Source organism: Triticum urartu, chromosome 5A (genome assembly GCF_056163025.1).
Source record: "Triticum urartu cultivar PI428250 chromosome 5A, HENAU_Tu73, whole genome shotgun sequence".
NCBI classification, from domain to species: Eukaryota; Viridiplantae; Streptophyta; class Magnoliopsida; order Poales; family Poaceae; genus Triticum; species Triticum urartu.
Genome location: NC_141877.1, coordinates 391,239,532 through 391,262,364, shown reverse-complemented (window position 1 = coordinate 391,262,364; position 22,833 = coordinate 391,239,532). Strand labels below are relative to the sequence as shown.

General features: G+C 46.2%; 3 protein-coding genes and 1 long non-coding RNA gene across 4 annotated transcripts; 2 read left to right on the top strand and 2 right to left on the bottom strand.

The window, feature by feature from the left end:
* Positions 1-2,392: 2,392 nt before the first annotated feature.
* LOC147971535 (uncharacterized) lies at positions 2,393-6,534 on the bottom strand. Its single transcript, XR_015604741.1, has 3 exons — positions 6,396-6,534; positions 4,862-5,010; positions 2,393-4,744 (listed from the first exon to the last, which is right to left on the bottom strand). It is a non-coding gene; the product is annotated as an uncharacterized LOC147971535 (long non-coding RNA).
* Positions 6,535-6,564: 30 nt separating this feature from the next.
* LOC125509203 (protein HOTHEAD-like) lies at positions 6,565-11,401 on the top strand. Its single transcript, XM_048674117.2, has 6 exons — positions 6,565-6,800; positions 7,406-7,772; positions 9,356-9,669; positions 9,800-10,188; positions 10,506-11,080; positions 11,166-11,401. Exons 1-6 carry the CDS (start codon positions 6,716-6,718, stop codon positions 11,218-11,220), a joined length of 1,785 nt encoding a protein of 594 aa, XP_048530074.1. The 5' UTR covers positions 6,565-6,715; the 3' UTR covers positions 11,221-11,401.
* Positions 11,402-11,639: 238 nt separating this feature from the next.
* On the bottom strand, positions 11,640-16,598 carry LOC125509204 (Metallo-hydrolase/oxidoreductase superfamily protein). The gene is made up of 12 exons (XM_048674118.1): positions 16,160-16,598; positions 15,909-16,072; positions 15,676-15,788; positions 15,378-15,419; positions 15,242-15,297; positions 14,979-15,055; positions 14,663-14,782; positions 14,064-14,140; positions 13,913-13,976; positions 13,604-13,654; positions 13,479-13,527; positions 11,640-12,003 (listed from the first exon to the last, which is right to left on the bottom strand). The coding sequence occupies exons 1-12, from the start codon at positions 16,581-16,583 to the stop codon at positions 11,885-11,887; spliced, it is 1,356 nt and encodes a 451-aa protein (XP_048530075.1). The 5' UTR covers positions 16,584-16,598; the 3' UTR covers positions 11,640-11,884.
* Positions 16,599-19,039, top strand: LOC125509206 (uncharacterized). Its single transcript, XM_048674119.2, has 3 exons — positions 16,599-16,792; positions 17,317-17,519; positions 18,561-19,039. Exons 1-3 carry the CDS (start codon positions 16,614-16,616, stop codon positions 18,761-18,763), a joined length of 585 nt encoding a protein of 194 aa, XP_048530076.1. The 5' UTR covers positions 16,599-16,613; the 3' UTR covers positions 18,764-19,039.
* Positions 19,040-22,833: the final 3,794 nt, after the last annotated feature.

Here is a 22,833-nt window from a genome sequence, read left to right as displayed (position 1 = left end):
GTGAAGTGTGAACTTAATCAAGCCACCCATTTCAAACGCCTCGCCAAATGGTGACACCAGTCCGTTGGGACGCAGCAATCAGATGAGCTATGATGATGGTTTTTGCACCCGCGAACGTACGTCTCAAGACCTCTGCGTAGCTATCAGAACGAATTAATGAACGAAATAAACGAATTCCGATGAAACCAAGGCGAATTTATGAGCCAGCAGTGGGAAAAAGATGCTTGAGATGCAACATTATGAATGTTGCGATCCAAAGTCTTACTATTTACTCAAAATTGACTCAAGTACAGTACTTTGCGAGTGTTTCTCCAACGTTTTGGATCCACGTGGAAGAAAAGGACGCACGTTAATTACTTCCACAGGATGAGATTACTGGTTAACCAGCCAGGTGAGTAGCATCGGCCATAGTGGGGAGTAACTTAGGCCCTTCCCAGTGCTCCACCATGGACAGGTGCTAAGCATGCCACATAAGCAAAAAAAATGACATGGCACTACATTTAAGGAGAAGAGAGAGCACTTTGGTGACATCTGGAAGAACCAATGCCAAGCGCGAGAACCTAGGCAAACCACTTAAATGAAACAATTTGACCAATGCATGAAAGACTTTAGGTGCTAACTCATTAAATAAAGTGTGCTTAACAACAACAAGTTAAGCACCTATGCATTGGGGAGTTGGGTTGCTAAGGTATTTAATGCACTTAGCATCTCATCTAAGCACCTTTGCATTGGTAGTAGCCTTATACTAGTGTCATGCATATGACACTAGTCTAAATTATTACCTTCATAGTGCAAAATAACATAATAGTAGTATCATAGCTGGGTTCATTTATTTGCTTGTAGACTTATCCTTTTTCGGGAAGCGCTATATTACAGTAACATATTATGTTATTCTAAACACCCCTCTCCTCATTAACTACATGCCACAAAGCACAATTTTCTTAAACTGTGCTATGTTACTACCACAGCGACCGAATTAATTATCCTCATCGAAAAACTTAGACTACCACAACGACCTTCCGGCTGATCGCGCGCCGGGGCCTGACGGATTTATTGGCATGTTCTACCAGAAGGCATGGCCTATTATCAAGCATGATATTATGGCAGCTATCATAAAGTTATATGTCAGAGACAGCCACGGGTTTGGCAAGTTAAACAAGGCGCTGATCACTCTCATTCCTAAGCGCGCGGATGCTGATTCGGTGGGAGACTATCACCCGATTAGCCTGACGCATAGCTTTGCGAAACTCTTCGCCAAGGCTCTGGCTCTTAGGGCTAGGAGACGAATGAAGGAAATTGTCCGGGCAAACCAGTCGGCTTTCATCGCTGGTAGATGCTTGCACGACAATTATCTCCTGGTCAGACAGATCGCGAGGAAACTGCACGCCAGAAAAACGCCCGGAGTATTCCTGAAGCTCGACATTACGAGGGCGTTTGATTCCTTGTCTTGGCCGTTTTTGTTCCAAGTGTTGAGAAAGAAGGGCTTCGGGGAGGCGTGGGTCAGGTGGGTGGCCATTTTGCTTCAGACCGCTAGCACAAAGGTGGTGGTGAATGGATGTCCGGGACAGAGCTTTGTGCACGCTTGTGGCCTTCGCCAAGGGGACCCCGTCTCACCACTACTGTTTGTCATCGCGATGGAAGCCCTAACGGTGATGTTCAGGAAAGGCGCTGAGGAAGGGGTGGTTAGCAACCTCACTGGGATCTCTCCGACACAAAGGTTATCAATCTATGCGGATGACGTTGCGTTGTTCATCAAACCAACGGAGATGGACTTGATTTTTGTCAAGCAGGCGCTGGCGAGCTGGCCATGCATCAGGTTTGGAGGTGAATTATAGTAAATCAAAGGCGATCTTGATTCGCGGCACGGAGGACGACCAGCACAGAGTTGCCGCACATCTGCAATGTGACTTTGGGCAGTTCCCTTGCAAGTATCTGGGCATTCGCCTGGCGATTCATCAACTGTCCAGAGCGGACTGGCAGCCTCTCGTCGATCAAGTGAGGAGTTTCTTCCCGTCCTGGCAACGAGGTCTTATTCAACGGCCAGGACGTCTTGTTCTCATCAAATCAGTGGTGGCGGCGAGACCTATCCATCAGCTAATGGTGCTCAATGCTCCTGATTGGGTGTTCTATGAAATTAACGCCTGGATGCGGTCGTTCTTTTGGGCTGGGAAGGATAAGGTTAACGGCGGGCAATGCCTTGTGGCGTGGAACACCATATGTCGCCCAACAAGGTTTGGAGGCCTCGGAGTTAAGAATCTGAAGTTGCAAGCTTTGTCACTCCGGGTGAGATGGGAATGGTTGAGGCGAACGGACTTGGATAGACCTTGGCAAGGCATCCCGTTCTTGGTCGATGAAGAAGCGAGGCAGCTTTACAACTAACTAGTGCAAATCACGGTGGGAGCCGGCAACAGAGTGCTCTTTTGGAAGGATTGATGGATGAACGGCTTGGCGGTGGAAGACATTGCGCCGGCCATCTTACCTTTGGTTCCCACCAGAGTGCAAAATAAACGGACGGTCGGCCAGGCCATGGTGGATAGCAGGTGGGAGATGGATATTAATGGAGAGCCACCTTTTATGGCCCTTATATAGCTCATGCATCTCAGAGTGGCTACTATGGATGCTTATCGTGACCCTCAAGCGCCGGATACGTTCACATGGCCTTGGGACGCTTCGGGGCAGTACACAACTCGGTCGGTGTATCGGGCTCTCCATCTTGGGCTTGCGACTTCTCCAACGTATAAGTGTATTTGGAGGAGTGGGGCGATCCTCAAATGCAAAATCTTTGCATGGCTAGCTAGACTTTGGACCTCGGATCGGCGAGCTAGGCACGGCCTGCAGGATAGTACGGCTGCTTGCTACACATGCTTACAAGAGGAAGACACGGTCGATCACATACTTCTCCATTGCCCCTACGCTCGAGAGGTTTGGCATCTATGCTTCACACAAATCAGTGTCACCGTTAGGCAGCCGCAACCTGATGATTCACTTGAGGCATGGTGGCTTCAAGTGCGAGTGCAATTGCGACAAGGGATAGAGGAGGTTTTGACACTATTGTCATATTCGTCGCTTGGTCCATATGGAAACAAAGAAATGCCAGAGTTTTTGGGCGACTGGAGCAACAGAGGAGGCCGAGACAATTGATGCACCAAATCTTTGACGATCTTAGAGAATGGGATGAAGCCGGAGTCGGAAGAATACACCGTTTTGTGAGTAGTCAAGTCTTTTTTCCTTTAGGTGTTGAGTGGGTTCCGCTAGCAGGATGTTCGCATCTATGCCTAGCCTCTTGTAATTATGTTTGCTCTCTTCTATAAAAATATGATACGCCATTGGCGTACTCTCGAATTTTTTTTTGAAAATCATGGCATGGGTCTCTTTTTTTTTTCCTTTAGAGTTTTCTATATGCACAATTTCTCGATGTTTCGATGAGAATTTCTTTGACTTTCCATATATAGAAAGAGGTAGACTATAAATGACATATCTTATGTTACTCCTATTATGAGTAGTTTAACTTTGTGTCAGAGTTCGTCCCCACGGAGAGAGCATGCGGTAAATCAGCCGATCATTCCCGAGAGAGCATGTTGGGTTACCGAGACCGTAAACAGTCGTGAGCCGAGCCGGCGAGGGAGTCGCTCGGATGGGGCGGTCACCACGCACGGGGGTCACGCGCGGTTGCGTCCAGGACGGGGGCAAGCGGCCAGAGCTGGGGCGCACAGCCGTAAACCTCCCTTGCACCCCGCCATCCCATGTGCTGCTCTGCCGCCTCATTCAAGCGCGCACAGCTAAGCAAAGCATCCCGCTGCCACTTGCCGCCATTCATTCCCATCGGTCGACAGACAGCTTCCCCCCGCCTACGGGCAGCCACTTCAGTTTCACGATCGACCACCAGCCGTGCCGTGGCCAGCCGCGCAGTGAATCAATCGCCCGAGCCCATGGCCCCGCCCGAGCGGGCGCCGGGCGCGGCAGCGGCAACTACTGTTGGCGGTGACCACGCCGACGACGGATGGACCAGTTCGTACGAGCAGCAGCTCACTCAACTCCGTGGGCGCGCGACCAGGCGTAGGTTGGTGCCGCGGTGGTCGACTGGCTCTGACTGCTTGGTAGGTGCCTGGGCGCAGAGCTCGCGACAGGCACTGGAGCGCAGCTCGCCGGGGTCCCCATGCCATGGCGATGGCTGGCCGTCCATATGCATCTCATGATCCCCATTCAAGTCCACGGCAGGGAGGAGGTTGCAAATTACCCCACACCAGTTAATACGGGGCGACATCCATCATCCTTGCCCATGCCACTCTTATCTTAGGATCCTGTTTAAGCACTGTTGACACGAAAACAAGACGGCCAGCGTCGTCAAACAAGGGAAGATGATGCACTATATATACATACCCATGTTTGTCGCCCCCATGAATCCATGATGCTTCCTTCTTCATGATTGATCCATACCATTCTTTCTTCACGATTGATCCATACCATTCTTTCTTCATGATTGATCCATACCATTGGAGAATTTGGGATCTCATTCTCTTATCAGGGAGAGGGGGAGCATCCTCCTGCATCATCACGGTACAGTAAGCGAGGGGCAGGGCCTTGACCTCGAGCATCCTGGTTTGATTGCACCATTTCATTTGGACCAGATCTCCTGGCGGCACCACCAGTCAGGACTCAGGCAGTCACTCAGTCAGTGTGAGCTGCATGGCTGGCAAGAAGTCTGAAGGCTTTGTCCGTTGCTCTGCTGCTAATTCTGCAGCCACTTTGTGTGTGTGTGTGTGGGGGGGGGGGGGGGGGGGGGGGGGGGGTGAAACGGTCAGTACAAAATTACAGTGAACTGACGCGGCGTACCTGTATTTACCTGTAAACTCGTACGTACCACATGACAAAGAGTGCCTTGATCAGGTTGGTGGGTGTCAAGTGATGACGATGGAGAGACATGACCATTCCAGACCTTCCGTGTCCTCCGGCTGCGGGGAGCTTTAAAGAGCAGAGAGGAGAGTAGGACGGACGTCTCTTTCCTCAAATCTGCAGACAGATTAACACACCCAGTTTCAGAAACAAACAGATCCAGCAGGCAAACGGGAGCAAGGAAAACACACCCCAAACCTTGCAGCTTCACATAGCCGCAGCACACAACTATGGCAGTAGTACTTACTTCCCGGTCATCATTTCCCGATTCTCAGGTCATATGTTCCCAGGGAAAGAAAAGAGAGAGAGAGAGCGGCTTAGCGCAGGCGGCACGTCTGTATACAGTAGGGCGCATTATGTTTCAGTCCTAAGTCCTAACAGCAGCTCACAGGTTCCATGCTAGCAGGCGAACGGAAAGAGAGCAGCCTGCAGCTGCGGGGTAGCTGTGATACTTTAGGCTTCACTCTTTTCTTGTGTGCCAATTGTTTTGCTGCAGAATACAGAGGCGGTTGCTGTTCATTTGCTTTCCAGTTAATAGTTGCTTTTCTTAATAAGATAGTTCAAGAACGTAGGTGGATCGTGGATGTCTAATTGTTTCTTCACAATACTTCAAGTGACCACCTCAAAAATGGACATGGAGGTACAATCCTCTACAATACCAGCATTGTACCAAGCCTGGGCATGTCGATCCTGGTTATCCTACAGTATGTGGTGTGGTGTGGTGTATGTACTACTGCTCCCTAACCAGATGATGGACACGACATTTAACATCGCTTGCTCTCTTGCTATGGCCGTCAGTACACCGGTACCAATATAAATCCTTGTAGTACTACTGGTCTACTGTAGATTGGACACCACTATTGGTCACTTCAAATCTGTTCTGCCTTTAGTTTACTGTAAAATGCATCATATTGTCACAAAAAATACTACACCGGACGGAGGAAGTATTTTGCAAGGAGAAACACTAGGGAATAGATTATATTGTGCTTCTTAACTCTTGGTTTTTCAGGGATGGCACTAACTTGTTTGCACCGATGAACTGGAGTAGTACAAGAAGTCAATAACTTAACACCATGGATTATCTTCATCGGAACCATGGTCTCGGAATTGAAGCCACCTAGAGGGAGATACGTACGTCAGCATGGTGCGTCAACATGGCAGCACACCCTTCCCCGCTAAAAAAAAGAAGACTCACAGCAGCACGCCCTTTCTGCAACCGGTATAAAAAACAGCACAGTGCATTTTCTAGAGCCGGCCATTTTCTATGGAATAACGGGCATTCATGCACGCCATCATCTGCTACAGAACAGGACTGTCGCCATTAAGAAAAGAAATGCAGCATCCACACATATTCTTTGCCAAGAAGACAGAAAATGCCGCGCTGGCGCGACCAGTTGGGCGAGTGCCATGCGCAGAGAAGCATAAGAAAACTGGGAAGGATGGATGCGACAGTCATTCATTCTTGTAAATGGAGGGGGGGTGGTGTGGGTGTGGGTACGTACCTGTATCCGGCGCAGCCCTGCATTGGTTGGTTGGTTGATGAAGCCCATAAATCACAGTTGTACCGGGGCAGTGCTCCCTCCGCATTCAATGGCACTTACTGCGGCTGGTGAGCTCTCTTCAATGCGCACACGCTACTCCATTGGCCTCCGGTCCTTCCCTCCGGCGCCGCCTACATAAACGGGTCAAGTCCGGCGGGCGACCTTGGAGAGCTCCACAGCGAGCTGGAAGGAAGTAGTGGACAGCTAGAGGCGTAGAGCCAGCCACCACCGTCGACCGGCACCAATCCACGGTTTAGCCTGGCAGGTGCTTCTCAGGTTCCATGGCTTCCAGCAGCAAGGGAGCGGCGGCGTCCTCGCTCTGCATCAAGCTCGTGGCCTGCCTCTGCTTCCTCGGATTATCCCAAGGTGCGGGCCTCACCTCTGCCTCCATGCATGCTGTCCGTGTTTCTTGAGCGTTTCTGCTTCCATCCAAACACCTCTGCTCCACCCTTCCCGGTGAAGAACTTGCAATGCTGCCTGGGAGATTGATTGCTCGCTTAGCAAGAAGCAATGCTGCACCTGCGCTTCTCAGCTTCTGTTTTCCTTCTTCTCCTAGTAGTCGCTTGCTCATTCAGATTCAGTGGATCAACTTCTCTCCTCGGACATTTTGGTTCCGGTCATTATCTTGTGCCCTCGGATTATGTTTTTCCTTTTTTGTAACAGATAGAGGACCATGCACTATTCACATCTTTATATATTTTATTTACTAGTAGAAAATAGAGTACACAAAGGAATGGACAGAGTATATCATGCTATAAAAAGGTGTACCTGTTTATCTGGAGTAGCAATGTAGCATAATACCAGGAGACCAGACACTGATGAAATAGTTAACAAGTACATTAGCCCAAGTGCTCAACCACTAGATTGGGACATTCTTTTGCCAAAAGAACAAACTAGAACTTGCGAACTTTAGAGCCCAGCAACAAACAAAGCGAGCAATAACAAACAGTATGGAACACTTGTACCTGCAGGCAGGGGCACGGCCAAGCCGCCATTCACGCTGAGGAACCTCCCTCCCCTCGAGAAGGCGAGCAGCTTCCCCGCGATGCGCCACGACAGCTACGACTACATTGTCGTCGGCGGGGGCACCGCCGGCTGCCCCCTGGCGGCGACATTGTCGCTCAAGTACAAGGTGCTCGTGCTGGAGAGGGGCGGGTCCCCTTACGGCAACCGCAACGTCTCCTACATGGAGAACTTCCACATTGGCCTGAGCAACACGGCGCCGGACTCTTCGTCGCAGGCCTTCGTCTCCACCGACGGCGTCATCAACGCCCGGGCAAGGGTGCTCGGCGGCGGCACCTGCATCAATGCTGGCTTCTACAGCCGAGCCAGCTCAAGGTACGCAATGCATTGCTGAGGTTCCGTATCATCATTCTTAAGAGTTGTAGTATATCATCATTCTTCCCTCTGTCTCTGCGCATGATAAACGTGAAAGCAGTCTACGCAAGTTAACCCCAAATCAACAACACTGCCCCTTTCATGTTAACCCAGAATCAAGTTAGCTTAGGTAAAATGCCATGTCATGATTCAGTCTATGCAGCAGCACAAGACGTGTCCCTTTCGGGCCAGTAAATGTCAGATCTAGGGTAAATGCAGGGCAGTGAGCAGTGATAGCGCCAGGAGGAAATAAATGCAGAGGTCTGCTTGAGTGCTGCCACCCTAGCAATGTAGTATGCTGCTATAACCAGCTCTCTGCATTTGCAGATTGCTGAAATGGACAGCAAGAGCAACTGTTCTTACATGCACAAAATAACAAGCTCAAATTTCTCCCCAAAGTACTAAGATTACCCTGCCAAAATCATTTATGCTCTGCATTACCATACCCGACACCGCTCTCGATTGGACCATGACCTTATTGTTATGTGGACCAGCCCATCAAACATGGAGTCTTGTCCCTTAATTAGAGTCTTAGTTGATTAAGCAAGTTTGTTAGGAAAGAGTACGGTCAGTTTAGATATTGCATTCATCATCAAACGTGGAGCCTTAATTAATTAGAGTCCTAGTTGATTAAGCAAGTTTGTTAGGAAAGAGTACAATCAGCTCAGATATCGTATTAGAGTTTGAATAGACTTGCCGGGTTGTCGGTCAAGTCCTGTCTGCTATATAAAGGGGGCCGACCCCTCTCAGTAAAGCAGAGAAGAATATTGTCATTCACTTTTATCCACTTCAGTAATTTGGGTTATGTCAGTAGTACATTCTTCCACTTATATTTTGGTTATTATTTCAGTGTAGTTGCAAAACTGGCAGCGTTTTTAACAATGAGTACCTGCGTACAAATTGGCACTCGTGGGCAACTTGATAACATAAAGAAAAACAAGAAGGTACTGCATTAATTTGCATTCAAGTGCCTCGGCTTTGGTAGTGCAAAGTAATAACTGGCCCTGACAGTAACACATGCTCTGTTTCTCTCACAGAATTAAAATCATACAAAAATGACTCATGTTTCATGTTGGAATCATACAGCTATATAGTACTACCTCCGTTCCTAAATATAGTACTGTCACATGTTTCCTGTTGGAATCATACAGCTATATAGTTCAATTTGAACAGCAGAGATGTCTTATATTTAGGAACAGAGGGTGTATTACTGAAGGAGGCAACAAAACAAGATCACATGGGCATATCAACAATTCTTTGATGCCCATGGTAACTATGATAGCTAAGCAAAGCCCAAGAGATAACCGTAACCGCAGTACAGTTCAGCGCAACTTAAAGTTTGAACCGAGAATAAGTTTCTGACATATCGCATTAGCAAAACGAAACCCATGAAGATGAATTAGCAAACATGCATTTGTAATTGATAAGCATGCCATAGTGTCTTTCAGAAAAACAGAAATATCATCTCAGTATTATTGCTGAAGGCAATTTACTTATTCCATCAAACCTGATACTTACATACCTTGTGTTTCTTGGACCAACAGCTTCGTGCAGGATGTTGGCTGGGAAGAAGACCTGGTGAATGAGTCCTACCCTTGGGTAGAGGATAAGGTTGTCCAGTGGCCTAAGATCGCGCCTTGGCAGGCTGCACTGCGGGATGGGCTTGTTGAAGCAGGTGTATCCCCTTTCAATGGGTACACCTATGACCATGTTTCTGGGACCAAGGTTGGCGGCACCATCTTCGACGCAAATGGCCACCGCCACACAGCAGCCGACTTGCTCGCAGCTGGAGACCGTAACAACCTGAGGGTCCTGCTTCATGCTAGTGTGCACAAGATAGTGTTCGACTCGCAACAAGGTACATCCAAGCTCCTAAAAGCTTACTTCTCTTCCAAAACACTCTAGAATTTCTACAACAGAAAGTGTAGATACTACAACAGACATTGGCCATCATGTACCCTTTTTCAATAACATGAACTCCTATGCAGGACGACTGAGACCAAGGGCTATCGGGGTACAATTTGCTGATGAGGACGGGAGACTCCACCAGGCACTCCTCAACAACAACAGAGATAGCGAAATTATCATCTCTTCTGGTGCAATTGGCAGCCCCCAGCTGCTACTCCTCAGTGGGATTGGGCCAAAGAATGATCTTAAGAATCATAACATTCCTGTTGTTCTCCACAACAAGTATGTGGGGAAAGGGATGGCTGACAACCCCATGAACTCCATCTTCATACCTACGAAAAGCCCCCCACGGCAGTCACTGATTGAGACTGTCGGGATAACTGAAGCCGGTGTGTTCATCGAGGCTAGCAGTGGTTTTGGCCAGTCAGAAGATAGCATCCACTGCCACCACGGAATCATGTCTGCTGAGGTTTGGCACCAATCTTACTACTTACTTGCATAGTTCCAAATTATGTAATATCACCACAAGATTCAGATTTGCACTGTATGAAGCTTTATTTTTGATAATCTAGAATTAAGATGGGTAGTTGGGTATGCAACATAAGTTATTGAAGCCTTAAATTATAACTATATCATTCGCTATGAGTCAAAATGAAACTTATGTCTTGAAATGCAAGTATAACTATGTCATCATTGCATGCATAATTAATCATGTGAAGTTATTCCTTTATCTTATTTTTTGCCGTTGCTGATCCAATGCACCATACTACATTCCTATCAATACAGATTGGACAGCTGTCCACAGTTCCTCCGAAGCAAAGAAGCCTGGAACTAGCCAGGGAGTATGCACATAACAAACTTAGTCTACCCAAAGAGGTGTTCCAGGGTGGCTTTATCCTTGAGAAGATCGATGGTCCACTGTCTACAGGCCATCTTGTCCTTGCAGACACTGATGTCAAGAACAACCCGGCGGTTACTTTCAACTATTTCAGCCATCCACAAGATCTCAGTCGTTGTGTCTATGGCATCAAGACCATTGAGAAAATATTGAAGACAAACAGTTTCGCTCATCTGACTCCTGATGATGATGCTGGATATGAAATAGAAAGGGTGCTCAACATGAGCGTGCGGGCTAACGTGAATCTGATACCCAAGCATACCAATACCACAGAATCCCTGGAGCAATTTTGCAAGGACACGGTAATCACCATCTGGCACTACCATGGTGGGTGTCATGTAGGGAAGGTGGTCGACCAGCAGCACCGAGTGCTTGGAGTCTCAGGGCTCCGGGTTGTTGATGGCTCAACGTTCTCTAGGTCACCAGGGACCAACCCTCAAGCCACGGTCATGATGATGGGCAGGTACTTAATGCAGAACATAACTTTCTTGGCAAAATAAATGCTCAATTTTAAACTGTAATGGCTTCTAATCATACTTTATGCTCAGGTACTTTGGAGTGAAGATCTTAAGGCAGCGGCTAGGACGAGCAGCTGGAGTGTAGTAGATTCCTGAACACCTGCCTTTTATGATGTGTGTGTGACCTAGAAAAGAAATCACTAATTTTTGCTGGGATCCAGTGTGAATCACCAATGTAAGACATTCTAGGAGTTTCATCTGTACCCATTAACTATTTGTCACGTACGATATTGCCCATTAAATTGTTTATCAACTCATCTTTCTTCCTTTTCTTCTTAAGTAGAGTATGAGACACAAGCCCTGATGAATTGCTTCAGTATACGGTCCCTAATCTTACTTGAATGGTTTGATAAAACATCTACAAGAACTATTTAATCCATTAATAGCCCGGTGCATGTAGCTCCCGCTTGCGCAGGGTGTCAGGGTCCGGGGAAGGATCCACTATTTAAATCCATTAATAGTGGTGCAGTATACCAAAAAAAAAAGTCTCAACTACAGAAAGTATGAAACAAACCACTGTGCTGAAACTTTATTTCATCATCGATGTAAGGACTAAATTTGCTAGTACATATAATTCCTCTGTTGATGAGGATGGGTGGGGGGGAGAAAGATAAGTAAAAGGAAAGCTTGACGTGAGGAGTTCAACGGATTACATGTTGTGACCATTTTACTGAAATGAAACTACAGAAAATCTGTAACAACCGTTCAACAGTGCCCAAAAGATAACATATCGTGTGTGTCCAATAGTTCTAGAGCCTTACAGGTATACTGAGACCATCATAGCTAAGCTGGACGTCAAGCCCCTCTGTTTCCATCAGCCTGGCAAGATCATCGTTCACTTTCTCATGGTCCATTAAATGCATCATCCCTGAAGATACCATTCAGTCCAGTTTAAAACAATAGCAATATAATCAAAATAATGGAAGATGAGCACATGCCATTTGATCAAATAAGGCTATAAGCTTCCCATAGTTCCATGTCAAGAAGAAAATATTGCGATAAAGTTTCCAAGACTCCATTCCTGGAATCAATAATTATGAACTGTGTTCGACGTAAATATTGAGATTTAATGTGTTCAGGCGCAATTTATTACTTTCTTGGACAAGTATTTGAGAGGTGATATACTACTCCCTCCGTTCCTAGATATAAGGTGTATAGTTTTTTGAGAAAAAAATCCGGAATAGAGGATGTATTGCCTTTGTTGTCAATTTTACCCCTCCACCGATCAGCTCCCACGCATGAAATCCCTTAGATTTAGGAATCAATATTCTTTTTTTTTCTCCTTTTAACAAATCGTGTAGCTTGCATGCCCAGCCGATCGTGTTAATTTCTCTCGGTACCTCTCTCTATTTCGCGTTTCTTAACAGATCATACCCCCTCCGTTCCTACATATAGGGTGTGTTTTGCTCAAATATTAACGCAAGGGCGATATTTATATGGAAGTAATCTGATCAGGAGAGAGAGGATCCCCCGATTTACCTATTTTCCATCTAGCCTCACATGGTCCGCCTAGGGGCTTTTACGTCCAAAAGCAACGGAATTTGCCTTCCCAGCCCGTGCGTTAATATTCGAGCAAAAAACTATACACCCTATATCTAGGAACGGAGGGACTAATATCTAACATCAAAAGCTGCAAGAGTAAGAAATAACAATGTCAACGTGTGTTAAGAGTTTTGCTTAACAGTTCCCTAAGGAGATCAAATAGTTGTCCTTGTTACTTTTCTAGATGAAATCATGTCCATTAAACAACAGATAGGTGACATTTCTCAACTGTAAACTAAAATCATGTTAAACTTTTCTCTTGCAAACTGTGCAGTCTGTTTAAGAGTGCGTTATGTTTTGTGGATCCAGAGAAACTCAAAAATGCACTTAAGAGCTGACACTGACAGCATGTTTGGTTGGGTGTAATTAGAGCTAGGGGGTGAGGATTGAAGGGGTATGAGACTTTAAATCCATCGTATGGTTAGGGGCATGGGAATTGATGAGGAATTAGGCATGACAGTTAGAGTCCAACTCCCACCGTTTTATTAACAAGGGAGGGGATGGGAATTGGGAGGGAATTGTTTTAGTGGTGACATCTTAACCCCTTCATCATGACTTATGTCATCATCGCTTGTCTAATCTTGCATCAATTCCCACTATACAAATAACGGAATAAACTTCTCTGTCAATTTCCCACACATAATTCCCATTAGATACCAAACAAAGGAGTTGGAATTAAACGACAGATCTCATGTGCCCTAATCTCAATACAACTCCTGAGCTATTTTGTAAGGGGAAAAAACGTTCACTATAAATTAGTATAAAAAGAAGCAACAAAATGATTGGTTAGTCAGGCCATACCGGTAAACAGCGTTCTTTTTGGTTTGATTTTCCTGACTTCCTCGAGGGCCTGTATAGTTGAAGAATATATCATAACTTGATACAGTGAAATAGTAAGAAGGTAGAACTAATGTGTTATAACTTACCCTAGGTAATCCAAAGTGTGTTGAAGAAGAACGATCAGGTCTAAGAGCATCCTGTAGTAAGTTACATAAAACCAAGATCAATCCAATTCATAGTCAACAGTGAATACTCAAGAGAGATGCACAAGTAGCTCAATACAAAAGTTAGCAGCATAAGAAATGTACATCTTTCAGATGAATCTAACTATTTCATGATTCAAAAATCAGAGATACGCAAGAAAACAAAGTTAGCTGCGTACAACAGTCAAATGAAACAATTTCATGATTTAACAACCAGAGATGCAAAACAAGAAAAGAAAAAAAAAGGAATACCAATATAAGAAGTTGACAGTCTTCCAGAAGTTTATAGGTTTCGTCAGGTATATCACTGACATCACTGCAAACATCAGAGCAATTCAGATAAGATGCCTACCAACAACACAAGTCGTTACAATAAACAGGCCTTCCAGTGAACTCAATCTACCTTATGTAGCATATGTCACCAAAACGGAAACCAAGGGAACGGTAACCCTGACCGTGCCATACAGGCAAAGGAATTACCTGAAATGTAGACATTACATCTTTAGCAAAATAAATTGAATAGGAGAATCTGTAATGAATCCCAAGTATACTCAACACATACGAACCTAATGAATAAGTAATTTTGCATTTGAGCAGGATACATAAAAATTGAGCTCATGACAGGTTTACTTAGCTCCACAGCCACAGGTTGGTAAGTTCTCCGTATTATGTTTCTACCCAAAAGTTCTCCATATTACCTCGAGCCATCAATGAAAACAGATTTACTCAAACTTACTGGAAGGCATCTTGTCTGAATTGCGCTGGTAAATTGCCCTATTGGCTGTTACTAACAACACTATCAATCAATTAAGTGATCCCATCCCATTATAACTGACCAAAATAAAGGAGTTAAATGCATATTTGTATACCTGACTACATGGACTATTTCCTTACTACATCTCACTGAGTCTTAAGGGAGAATATCATTTGTAATTTGTAAGCGAACAGCTTAGAAGTATAAGTCCACTTCTTGCTTTGAAGTTGTTGTTTCAGATTACAAACCTCAAGATCCTGAACAGTAAATGGTTCCTCTTTCATAATGTTGAATTGTAATGTTGAAACTGCTGCACCAGGTATAACCGTACTTGTGTCGACCAAATAGTGGTGTGTCATCTTCATCACCTGATACAAACCAGCAAAGGGGGAAAGGAAAGAAAACTGAGCCAGCTGTAAAGATATAGTATAAACCAAAAATGGGAAGGCCGTGATTTTTTTAATAAAATGGCATAATGGATTTTCATGTATTCCATAAAATTTTCTGAGGCTGTAATACTAGAAAAAATAACATACAACATAACTAAGTACAAGATTTTCAAACCTCATAATCACGCGGTGCCACATAAATTGGGATGGAGGGCTGGACATTGTTCGTCCAATCACGAAGACAATCAAGGCCTGCACCATTCATGCTGTTATCTTTTTGGAAAGGAAAAGGCCACAAGGATGATGGGTTTCTCGTCTCGATTAATAGAAACAAAATTGTGTTGCAGAAAGCATTTACACTAGACGGGACTTTTAAAAATGGTACAAGGATTCAATTATAAGGTGCATAGGAGTTGAGAAGGTTGGAACCACTCAGACCTCCAATTGCATCAGCATGAGAATGAGTAATAATGACAGCATCAATCTCCCTCAACCTGAAGATCAGCACCAAACGTTAACAACACTTACGTTCCTTTAAAATAAATACTAATAGAGGATGTGAACAGTTCAGTACCCAAAAGCAGGGAACCACTGGAGCGCGGAATGGTAGAAAAACCTGACAGAAGAACTAATCATCAGGGTGTGATAACTCATTAATATTTTTTTACTTTGTAGATGCACATTATTTACAAAAAATAGCCTCTATATCAGCTACTATGAATGGAAGAACTTTCAGGTACTCTGCTTCAAAACAGTGATACTCTGGTTGTTTTCTACTATTCCTACCCATAGCTCTAGCTTCAAGTATGATAATCCGTTACTTGTTGAGGAAGGGAGAAGAAGCAACTGGCAGTGCAAGAAGTAGCGCATACTTGCCAGCATCGATGAGGATGTTAGAAGTGCGAGACGGCGTGACATGACGCAGGAGAATGGAGGTGTTGCGCCTTCGGTTCCGGTTCCCCGGCTCTGCTGCCTTGGTGCAAACCTGCGAACAGGACATAACAAACAAACAGCCAACATCACACCGAGCGGCGAGCACTGTGAGAAAGCAGAACAAAGTGGGTCCACAGGCGGTTGATAACGAGATGCAGGTGGAGGGTCATACGGGGCAAGTCTTGGAGGGGTCGGTGAGGCAGCTGACGCGCGGGACGCCCTCGCTGGTGCCAGTGCCGAGGAAGATGAGCTCCGACTTCCGCGGCTCATCATGCTCCGCCGCCGAGGAAGAGACAGCGTTGCCAGGGGCGCCGCAGGAGGAGGAGAAGAAGCGCGCTGGAAGGTTCACCAGGGGTACAGGCATTACGTCGAACAGCCGAGGCGCAACCAGTAAACTATGCAATTACGATTGTATATACGTACGCGAAGCGCCGGAGCGGAGGCGCACGAGGGGGAGGCGTGAGGAGAGCGGCGCGGCGGCCGCCGGGGCGCGGAGAGGGAGATGCGCGCCCAGAGAGCGGGCCGCGGCGAGCGAGCACGCGAACGGCGAATGCAGCATGGGCAAGCGGTGGGCGCGCAGGAGAGCGGCGATCGCGCCCGCGGCGGTTGCTCCAGACATCGGGAGAGCGCGGATGCGTCTGTCTGCCTTGCGGCGGCGGCCGGCGAGTCGGTAACGACGGGGTCTCCGCGGACGCTGGCCACTTGTCGTCCTCGCGGCGGGAGGGGGCGACGCTGGCAAGTGGGCCCGAGTTCCCTGCCCGACGCTCAAGGAAAGCCGCGCGGCTCTTCCGACGGCCCTGTCACTGACATGTGGGCCAATAGTCCAGAGAGCCCTGACCACTGACATGTGGGTCAACAGACCATAAGTGGGCTTTACATGGGCTTTCGGCCTGGGCCGAGGAATAATTCCGTCTCTTTCTTCTCCCACTTCCCTTCCTGTCCTATCGTGTCCTCTCCCAATTGCCGCAGTCCTCATCTCTCCCCCTCCCGGAGGCCGGAGCACGCAGGAGATCGACTTGGCCGCGCCGGCTCGCCGGCGACGACACACCCCCACAGGCGCGAATCTCTCTCTCTCTCTCCATATCCCGCTCTGTTTCAAAAACTTTCCTGCCATCCTCGTACTTCACGTGCTGTCTGTGTTTGCCCGATCCCGGGATATGCTAGATCGCTCGTACATGGGATCAGCGGATGGATCATTAACATTTCTTACCGTCTCTAGTGGAGAGAGCTGTTGCCTAAAGGGTAGTTCGTCGCGGTTAACTGGGACCGCAGTAAGCTAACCATGTCGATTTGTGCAGGTTTTCTGAACTTGTAGCCTACCAATACCAGTTAGTTAGAAATTTCCTGTTTGTTACCGAAGTACTGTAGATGCTTAACCTCTTGATCTCGGGGTATTTGGTGCTTTTTACAGTTAACCCTTACGCATTCCTGCAAAGCAAGCTTGGCGCCACGTGTTGCTGTTCCAATTCATTCATTCATTCATTGTATAAAGGCATTTTTGGTCGAGTGCAAATCTCTTGTTTCATTTTAGTTTCTTGTGCACTACTACTGACACTGAAAGCTGTTGCATATTTCAACAGAGTGGTGGTGCGAATAATGAACAAAGGCAGCATCCACAAAAAGGAGACGCACGGAACAAGCGACGACATAAGCGAGAACACGCCTGTGGAGAAGGTCAGGGGCCCCAATCTGTTTGAACGGGCCAAGGAAGAGATCGAGGCTCTTGTGGAGGCTGTTCACGATAAGATGGAGCACCATTCCAGTCCCCGCAGGAAGGAGGGTGGTAATTTACTTAAGTTGATGTCATTTTGCCTAATTTAACTTTGACAAGTATTGCTTCCTGTTACATACCTTAAGGTTATGCTCACCGTAGCTTTTCAAGTTTTAGCTTTTCAATTCTTGAGAGCTCATTCGTATCCACAAGTTTTAGCTTTTCAATTCTTGAGAGCTGACAGGGTTTGACTGGAAACAGTGCTTCTGTGTTGAATGCTAAGACATAGGCTCACGGGAACTTTCTGTTTGCTGTTCCTGTTCTGCATATTCAGTTAATTTGTTTGCAGTGATGAACTATTAAGCTGTTGTAGGCTTCTGTGGGAGACTTCACCTTGTTGAGAAGAGTAGTGTTCTTTGTAAAGGAGTTTTGTCTTCTGAGACTGGGAACATTTGAATTTTCAGTTTTGTCCGAGGTGTTATGGAGGTAGCTTGGGCATATGTATTTGAGGTTTATAACTTAACAATCACCCAGACTGAAACAATAGTTTTGTGTACAAAAATTCAAGCATGAAAAATGTTTCTGAAATAGCACCTATCTAGAAGCTGTATACAAAGCAGGCCTTCCATTTTGATGGAAGGAAAGAGAAATTAAGTATATGCAAGAAGGGCAAAGGATAATAGAACCTCCTCTGAAATCGAGTTTGGAAATTCTGTTTTGTGTACCAGGGATTTCTAAGACCAAGAACATTTGGATTTTCAGCTTTGTCTAAGTTATAATGAAGACTTCTTGAGCATACAATTTTATGGTTTATAACCTAACATCACCCAAACTGAAACAATAGAACTTTGTGGACAAAAATTCATCAGGTATAAAAGATGTTTTGGAAATATAGCTTCACTACAAGTTACCATTTCGATTGAAGGATGTATCAATAAGGATACAAGAAGGGCATAATAGATAATCATACCTCCTTTAAAACCTCTAGTGTTCAATTCCTTTATTCCTGATTCTTTGTGTTACTTTCCTCATACATGGTAGTTGTGGTTCTTTGGTAGTGCTCTGTTTAGTACCCCGTCTTGATTTTTATCCACCGCTCTGATTTACCTGCAGAATTGCACAAGGATTCCAAGGAACACAGTGAGGCAAACATGCATAAGAAGACCCATGAGAACGAAACTCATGGTACAAGCAATCATATAAGTGAGGACACGCCTGTCAGCAAAGTCAAAGGCCCGGGCGTGTTTGAACGTGCCAAGGAAGAGATCGAAGCTATCGTTGAGGCCATCCATCCGAAGAAAGAATCCGACAAGTGAAGATCGGGCGCATCGTGTACACTGTGTCTTCAGAATTTTCAGTGGCTGTGAAAACTATGTGGGCTATGTCCAGGTGGATGCATTATTTGCGTCATATCCACATGCAAGCTTTGTATTTTGCATTGCCAAACTCTATCGCTGCACGAGCTGAATGCTCCATCGTATCGCCGCCGCTTACGTTGAGCAGAAGCTGTATAAAATGTGACATGACTGTACAACTACTTTGTTGTGTTTGAATTGCCAAGAAGCTTTATGCAATTTATCACTTGACACTTTTGTCATTTGCTCGGGCACACCGTAAACCTTCTAGGTGCCATAAATGGGATGGGTTTCATTGGTTGAAACACTGCTTTGATACAATGGTGTGGCGATGTCTCAGAACTGTAGCTGGGAAAAAAGAAAGAGATTTTATTTTATTTTTTGCGGGGGAAAAAGAAAGAGATTTTAGCAGCTTGGTCGCCTTGTTTGTTTGGTCGATTTTCGGAAAGAGCGCAGCGACAGGGTATATCCAACAACGAGGCCACCCTGATCCCCTTCATAAGATGACCATCCTCATCCGCCTTTGGCTTAGTGGGGAAATAATTCTAAAACCAAAATTCAAGACCACATACCAGTATAGGTTCAGTGTAGCACTAATTCAAATATTGATAGAAGCATATATATAGTACTCCCTCCGTAATGAAATATAAGAGCGTTTAGTGATCTAAACGCTTTTATATTTCTTTACAAAGGAAGTAGCAAGTTATCTACTGGAGGCCTCCCCGCCGCCACCAAAAACAATCTCCCCCACCGCCAAATCCACCTGCCGCCGCCGGAGGAAGCCACCAAGGCTGATGGCGGCGGCGGGGCTCCCCACGCCCCCACTTTCCCCTCTCCCCACCCCCTTTTCTCTCCCATGTCGTCGATCTACATCTCATCTTTAGGCCGGCCGCATTCGTCCATTGGTGGTGCATCGGATGACTTCTCGCGGGCACATGACCCCGCCGTTGTTGCTTTTGGGCTCAGCTCTCCTCTGATCCCGCGCCATATCGCGGCATCCCGGGCTGCTAAGCCCAATGGGCAGCCCAAGAGTAGCCGGCAATGGAGGATCCAATGCAACAACGACAACACACTGCAGGAACGCACCGGTGGCCTTGTGATATGGGGAGCGACCTGATTTGGCTTCCCCATGTCCGGCAGCTGCGTCGGCAATGTTGGTCGCCATGGCTGCGACTTGGTGCTCTTCACCTTGGGTCCATGTCATGGCAGGCAACAGTTGGGCGACCGTTCAGGACCTCTCTGGCCAGTGGTGGCGCCCTCCATGCAGGGACGGAGCTCTGTGCATCCCTGAGGGGGTTGTGGCCCCCCCAGCCCATGAAAATTCCTGAAGAAATATTTTTTGGAGGGACATAGTTAGAAGAAATTTTCTCATTAGCCCCCCCTCCCCCCCAAAACATGCACACTTTGCCCTTTTGCCCCCCAAACATTCCAGTCAAGCTCCGCCACTGCCTCCATGTGTGGCTAGTAAGGTGAGATGCAATCTATGGACGTTGGCTTGACACAAAGGGTATGGTTGTGCAGCGGCGGTGCCGAGATTTTTAATCTAGCACATATAGCTGCTGATCGTGGAAAAGCGGTGGCGATAATATATGATTGACTTTGATTTGTGGTGCTTCTCAAGTACCTGATCTCAAGCTCCGAGGTGAAAAACCTAGGTTTGGCCCGAGTTGGTTATACCTGGGAATGGCGATGTTTTGCATCGTCGCATTGCTCGGATGTTCTTCATGGTGAAAACCTAGATTCAGCTTGGTGGTTGGGTCCGATGACAGCGGCGCTTGAGCGTCGTTCCCTTCATAAAGGTGTTGTTGTTGAAGAATCTCACAGTCCTTATGGTGTCAAAAAATGGTTGGTGCGGATATGGTCATCGTTGTAGTTTGTTGATCACTTCATGTGTTTTTTTCTCGCCTAGGCATAGCTTTGGTCTTGTATGACTTTGCTCTTTACCGAAGCGTTTTTTGTGTGTGCGTTCATGTTGGTTGTGTACATCCTAATTGTGCAGAGGCCGGATGTGTACTCATTATGTTTGTGTCCACTTGATGCTTTATTTTGAGTCAATAAAATCCACCCTTTGTCGAAAATCTATGATGGTGCTAGACTTGGACGGCGAACAAGGCACAGATCGCAGAAATCTATCACCATTGAAGAACGAGGCACAGATCAAAGTTACCTACATAAGAAACAACTCTGTCTTGGAAATCATCTTTGTTAGAAGAATACAACTCCATGGATGGTGTTGTGCTGGGCCTTGGGCAGGCCCGAATGGGCACCGACAATGGTAAACTCACTTCAGGACTGGTGCATCGAGATAACTGGAAACAAGGCCGCAGGAAAGATGTCAGGACATTATTCCTGCTGGTGATGTGGGAGCTATAAAAACACTGGAATGCGAGATGAAGGACAGCCGTGGAAGATGTGTGATACCACAGCGTTCTTTGTGGCGTTGTCAATGTGGGTGAACGGGAGGAGTTAGCCATGCTTGTTTAGTTCAGCTTGGGTGGAGTGGACATTACATAGGCATTGTAATATGTAAATGGATGCATGAGGGCTCTTCACCCTCCTTCTATAATACTATAAAACACGCACACTCGTGCGTATTTGAGAAAAAAATACAACTCCATTTATCGTCATGACGCATGATGCCAATAGCCAGCTTTCAGGGCGGAATCTCCTCTTCTTAAGGTGTGTTTGTTTGAGCTCCTTCTAGTGGGCTTCTATGGCTTCTGGCCCGGAAAAGCCGGAAGCCCAAACAAACACCCATTTTCCAAGCTGGCTCCAAAGACCCTAGGGTCGGAGCGCTCCAAAAATTAGACCCAAAAGCCGTAGCTACCATTTCAGGCTTTCCGCAGCAGGAGCTGGCTCCAAAAGACGGGTTTACCCTCCCACCAATTTACATACCCAAACGAGAGTGGTTCTTCAGCTCCAGGGTTCCCTTACACCATCTATGAATAGTAAAATCCAAAAAAAGGGGAAAAATCAATTTTTTTAAACTTTGCAACATCAAATATGACCAAACTTTGTCGGTGCTCGTAAGTTTAGCTAAATACCATTCGAAAAATTGATGGTTAGCTAAATAGATTATAACAGTTATAATCTGGCAACTAAAATTTATATGGCATGCAAAAAATAAATCAATTTGGGTAAAATCTTCGAGGGCCAAAAATAGTGGCGGAGCTTCATGGGGCCAAAGGGGACCATTGCGCCCCCTCCCCCTACTCTAGGAAAACTTTTAAGTGTACCCCTAATTATTAGGCTTGATATCAAACATTTCTCGGAGTTCATGCCGCCCGAAAACAAAGCTCATGCCTAACAACACACTGCGAGAAGATGTTCCCATAGGTACTGAAATCTACATTTGTTGCACTTACTTGTCATATTTGTAGAGGGACAAGTGGCCTTGCTAATTTGATTGTTGTCTACATGTGTGTACCAGTGACGCCGCTCTAAGGATCAGGTGGGCCTGGGAAATCGCCAGCATGGGAAGATTTCAGTAAAATATTTCAGAACAGGAAAAACAGGGAAGATCCTCACCAGAGGTACGAAGTGTTTTGATACGTCTCCAACGTATCTATAATTTTTGATTGCTCCATGCTATATTATCTACTGTTTTGGACTATATTGGGCTTTATTTTCCACTTTTTTATTATTTTTGGGACTAACCTATTAACCTGAGGCCCAGCCCAGAATTGCTGTTTTTTTTGCCTATTTCAGTGTTTCGGAGAAACAGAATATCAAACGGAGTCCAAACAGAATGAAACCTTCGGAAACGTGATTTTCTCATCAGATAAGATCCAGAAGACTTGGACCCTCCGTCAAGAAAGCCACGAGGCGGTCACGAGGGTGGAGGGCGCCCCCCTGCCTCGTGGGCTCCTCGAAGCTCCACCGACGTACTTCTTTCTCCTATATATACCTACGTACCCCCAAACGATCGGGGACAGAGCCAAAAACCTAATTCCACCGCCGCAACTTTCTGTATCCACGAGATCCCATCTTGGGGCATGTTCCGGAGCTCCGTCGGAGGGGGCATCGATCAC

Coding starts and splice junctions, on each gene's coding strand:
- LOC125509206 (XM_048674119.2), top strand. CDS start 16,614: ATGGGCTTTCGGCCTGGGCCGAGGAATAATTCCGTCTCTTTCTTCTCC. Junction 16,793..17,316: donor GCGACGACACACCCCCACAG/GCGCGAATCTCT, acceptor ATATTTCAACAG/AGTGGTGGTGCGAATAATGA. Junction 17,520..18,560: donor TCCCCGCAGGAAGGAGGGTG/GTAATTTACTTA, acceptor ATTTACCTGCAG/AATTGCACAAGGATTCCAAG.
- LOC125509203 (XM_048674117.2), top strand. CDS start 6,716: ATGGCTTCCAGCAGCAAGGGAGCGGCGGCGTCCTCGCTCTGCATCAAG. Junction 6,801..7,405: donor CTTCCTCGGATTATCCCAAG/GTGCGGGCCTCA, acceptor TTGTACCTGCAG/GCAGGGGCACGGCCAAGCCG. Junction 9,670..9,799: donor AGTGTTCGACTCGCAACAAG/GTACATCCAAGC, acceptor ACTCCTATGCAG/GACGACTGAGACCAAGGGCT.
- LOC125509204 (XM_048674118.1), bottom strand. CDS start 16,583: ATGTCAGTGGTCAGGGCTCTCTGGACTATTGGCCCACATGTCAGTGAC. Junction 15,789..15,908: donor ACCCCTCCAAGACTTGCCCC/GTATGACCCTCC, acceptor TCCTGTTCGCAG/GTTTGCACCAAGGCAGCAGA. Junction 13,528..13,603: donor CACACTTTGGATTACCTAGG/GTAAGTTATAAC, acceptor TCAACTATACAG/GCCCTCGAGGAAGTCAGGAA.